Source organism: Amborella trichopoda, chromosome 2 (assembly GCF_054954075.1).
Source record: "Amborella trichopoda isolate Santa Cruz 75 chromosome 2, AtrichopodaSantaCruz75HAP2 v2.0, whole genome shotgun sequence".
Taxonomy (NCBI): domain Eukaryota; kingdom Viridiplantae; phylum Streptophyta; class Magnoliopsida; order Amborellales; family Amborellaceae; genus Amborella; species Amborella trichopoda.
This window is the reverse complement of record NC_142337.1, coordinates 364,650-368,875: the sequence shown is the minus strand read 5'-3', so window position 1 is coordinate 368,875 and position 4,226 is coordinate 364,650. Positions and strand designations below refer to the sequence as shown.

At 36.8% G+C, this 4,226-nt stretch overlaps 1 protein-coding gene across 1 annotated transcript; it reads right to left on the bottom strand.

The window, feature by feature from the left end:
• Positions 1-694: 694 nt before the first annotated feature.
• On the bottom strand, positions 695-3,168 carry LOC18427324 (magnesium-chelatase subunit ChlI, chloroplastic). Its single transcript, XM_088856741.1, has 3 exons — positions 2,900-3,168; positions 2,544-2,659; positions 695-1,861 (listed from the first exon to the last, which is right to left on the bottom strand). Exons 1-3 carry the CDS (start codon positions 2,994-2,996, stop codon positions 809-811), a joined length of 1,266 nt encoding a protein of 421 aa, XP_088712867.1. The 5' UTR covers positions 2,997-3,168; the 3' UTR covers positions 695-808.
• Positions 3,169-4,226: the final 1,058 nt, after the last annotated feature.

The following is a 4,226-nucleotide window of genomic DNA, read 5'->3' as shown; positions in this document are numbered from 1 at the left end:
AAGCAATTTAAAATTACAAATATGTCCTTCTCAAAATTTTCAAACAAGCTACTATTAATGTAATTTTTTTATTTGTAAAGGCATTGTGTTGTCAAAATTTCGGAGTCAAAAATTATAAATTTACCATTAGTGATGTGATATGTAAGTGTGTTTATATATATGCAGAAAGGAACACAAGTCTATAGATAATGTAAAGTGCACCAGTTCTGGTAAACCACCAACAGAAAAAAAAAATTTCTAGCAAAACAGAAACAACCACTCGTGTTCTCTAGACCTTCCACTGAAGATAAAAATATTAAAATCTAGAAAGGCAACAGTCTCAATAATCTTTTGGTGACATCTATTGGGAAGCAAATCAATTTAGGTTGTAAATATTGATGAGACGTACAGAAAAGGAAGCATACTAGATACTCCAATGGACCTGTCAATAATTTTTTTAACAGATAAATGGAGTGATCATATTAAGCATGCAGAGCGGTTTGGGCTTTCGCTGTTGAACCATCGATCATCATAACATTGTCCATAGCACATTAGGTATTAATCTCTGGGAAAAGATAATCAGTATCAATGGGAACTTAAAATGTCACTCATCTCTTGGTGAATGAGTAAACTTTATCCACTATCACAAGCACAAATGAACCCTTTATGATTTAAAGTTCCCCCCGATGTAGGAGTACAAAATGAGAGTCACGAATTTAGGCAAAACTGATAACTCTGGAATTCATTAATACATTTGCATATACAGAAACAGATTGATATGCATAGAAAGTACTAGAACAAAACAGGGAACATTACACAATTACCTCACTCAGCTAAACACTTCATAGAATTTCTCGATGACCAACAAACCAGAGTCAATTGATTCCAAGGGGTCTTTCCTAAGACGGTGTCTTAAGCAATTTGGAATTACAGTTGCTATATCTTCAGCAGTCACTTTATCTCTTCCCTTTAGAGAAGCCAAAGCTTTTGAAGCCCTATTTGTCACAATATCACCTCTCAATCCATCAACATTCAGCTCAGCACAAACCCTAGAAATCTTTACTCTGAGATCATGATCAATTTGAACAGAAGAGAGCGTCTCTCTGGCTTTAGTAATCTGGTTTTGAAGCTTCTCTTGCTCTGCCTGGTAAGAATCCCGAAATTCCTTTGGGTTTTGATCAAACCGTGCTCTCTCCTCAACTATCTTCACTCTAAGCTCAGCATCTTTCACAGTACCCACTTGAGCATGCATTCCAAATCGATCAAGAAGTTGGGGTCTAAGCTCTCCTTCCTCAGGGTTCCCAGAGCCAATGAGAATAAAACGTGCAGGGTGTGATATTGAAATCCCTTCTCTCTCTACGGTGTTCCAACCAGATGCAGCAGAATCCAAAAGAACATCGACTAAGTGATCATCCAAGAGATTTACTTCATCAACATAGAGAATTCCCCTATTTGCTTTAGCTAAGAGACCTGGTTCAAATGCTTTGACACCCTCAGTTAGTGCCTTCTCAATGTCGATTGTTCCACAAACTCGATCCTCTGTAGCCCCAAGAGGCAAATCAACCATGTTAATTTTCGTGGTCACAACTTGGAGTTTCTCTCCCTTCATGACACTCTCTCTCACTTCTATGCCCATTGATTCAGGGTCATGTGGGTCTGAGTTAAATGGGTCTCCTGCCACTACCTCGATCTCAGGAAGTAGGTCAACTAAGGACCTAACAGCGGTGGATTTTCCGGTTCCACGGTCCCCCATGATCATAACACCACCAATCTTGGGGTCAATCACATTGAGAAGAAGGCATAGCTTCATTTCATCTTGCCCGACAATTGCAGAGAAAGGAAATACAGGCCTCTGGTTTTCCTTGGCAGCAAGCTTTTGTGCCTGTAATTGTTTAGCATATACTCAATTTTCCACCAGAACCATAGTTCAGTAACTTGTACAGGGATCACTCAATGAGCGAACCTATACATGCAAACCATTAATTTAAGAGCAATGAACATTTTTTTGAAATATATATATATATATATTGAAATATATATATATATGTGTGTGTGTGCGGGCACACACATGCACGTGTGTGTAATTTGTACAGGAATCACTCAGTGAGAGAACCTGTACATAAAATTGCGTGTGTTTGTCTGTGTGTGTGCATGTGTGTGAGTGTTTATACAAAAACGTGTGTGTTTATACAAAAACTCAAGAGGAGTGAGTTTTAAGGGCAATGAACACTAGGGGAGCATTTCAAACTTCAGTTTCCTGCGTGATACAGTTCTTCATGAGTGTGCTTGCTAAAGGACAGCGATAAAAAGTAAAGTAAATCAATAAATTCTATAGAAAATAAAGGCATCTAATTTCGAACTAGAAAACTTGCATTATGTCTCTGAGATTTTCAGCAAAAAATGATGAGATCAAATCGAAAAATCATAAATTCGTAAGGAAATTTCAAAAACCAACAATTCTGAATAAGTTTCACCACACAATTTAATTGACCCAACAAAATTACAATATCAGGGCTATTGCACTTATGATAATTAGTGTCCTGGATATTAAGGACTGAACTCACCTCAGTAGAACTAACTTCAGTGGCAACATTGTTAACTAAAAGACGTAACTGCGATCTCCCCTCTCTAACTCTCAACTCCAATCCTCTGTTGAAATTCCCGCCTCCTATAAAGGGCCCTGTATATTCAACCCCAAATCAAGGCCTTAAAGAAACAGCTGGTATGAATGCATTTGCAGAGAAAAAAAAAAAGCATATCAAAGAAGGGGAACAATAAAAATATCCAAAACGAGGAAAAAGTAAAGAAAAATGGGTCTATTGCCCATGTTTTATCGGGCATGAAAAACAATCAGCTTGTAGAGAACCAGACTATGAAGAGAGAGAGAGAGAGAGAGAGAGAGAGAGAGAGAGAGGCTAACTTGCAGTTGGGGAGGGATAGTAAAGAGCAGGGGAAGCGGAAGTCCGAAATTTTGAAGCCAGTACAGTGGCGGAAGAAGCTCCCATCATGGCCGACATGAATGTAGGAGAAGAGTGGCCTTAGAGAGAGAGAGAGAGAGAGAGAGAGGCTCAATGCAAAGTTCGCGCAGAACGATAGGATCCTCTGTGGATAAGAGGATGGAGAGAGAGAATCCTGTGTCTTTGCATGCTTTTCTTAACGGAAGTGTTTGGTGAGTCAGCCACTCACACTATTCTTGTGCAGTCTCCTTATAAAATATATTTTAAAGATGTATTTTCAATCTAAAATTTTAGAGTTCACTAATGTCAACCATGACAATTATCTAAATTTAGAATTTTTATTTTAAAAAATTATAAATATTGTTTTTTTAATTCCTTTAGTCACCGTCCAATTTAGCATTTAGTGGATGTAACATTTATGCATATCCATCTTAAAGATGTAGGTTAGATAGTCATAGGTGCTCACCAAAACTGTCATTTCTCAATTGGAAAAATACTTTATGCGTTGGCGGACGCATTTCTACATTTGCGTCCTGGACGCATATACTTGTAAGTGATGGTGATGGTTCGTCCAAGAAAAAGGTGAAATCAATGGCTCAAATTTTTCCTCCCAAAGAATATTATTGTTAGTTTTAAATTTTTTTGCGCATTAATCTCTATGTTAGGGATTGTATATTCCTTAAAAAGTGGGATCAAAATTTATTTCAAAAATTATTTTTAAGGATGATCAATTTTGAAAAGCTTATAATAAAAAGAATGGATATCATAGAAGCATGAGCTTGAAGCTCAAATAATACCTTTCCTCAAAAGGAGAAAAATTCAAAAAAAACACAGCAAATAATGATGTTACTAAGAAAGAACAAACTCACAATAAATTCCAGGAAAAATCCCAACAAGGCAGATAACGTTGTAGAAAAAGTTACTTATTTTCAGTTAATATTTGTTACTTTACTGAATGATAAGATAGCACAATTGAGAATCTTCGTTCCAAATGCTTCAAAGCAAATGCACTTTGCTATGAGGCCGTGCTGGGAATACACCTCATGTGCTACTCTAGCTTTTTTGTAGATGAACACATCCAATTGTGCAAACGATCCCATCCGATTGAACGGACATTGCATTAGATCCTTGCCATGAGGAATGAGCAAATACAATTTGATAGTGGTGCTCGAAAATAACTTATGGTAAAAACAAATAATCGTGATATATTAATTCTTTTTGTTATTATTGTGGCAAAATACTTTCCCCGATAATTAAAGAAATGCAATTTCAAAACATAATCAGGAATTT

Bases quoted from the DNA above. Each gene is read 5' to 3' on its own strand.
- LOC18427324 (XM_088856741.1), bottom strand. From the start codon at position 2,996: ATGTCGGCCATGATGGGAGCTTCTTCCGCCACTGTACTGGCTTCAAAA. The intron at 2,660-2,899 runs GTTAGCCTCTCT...TTGAATATACAG, and splicing joins CTATCCCTCCCCAACTGCAA to GGCCCTTTATAGGAGGCGGG. The intron at 1,862-2,543 runs GTGAGTTCAGTC...AAACAATTACAG, and splicing joins CTGAAGTTAGTTCTACTGAG to GCACAAAAGCTTGCTGCCAA.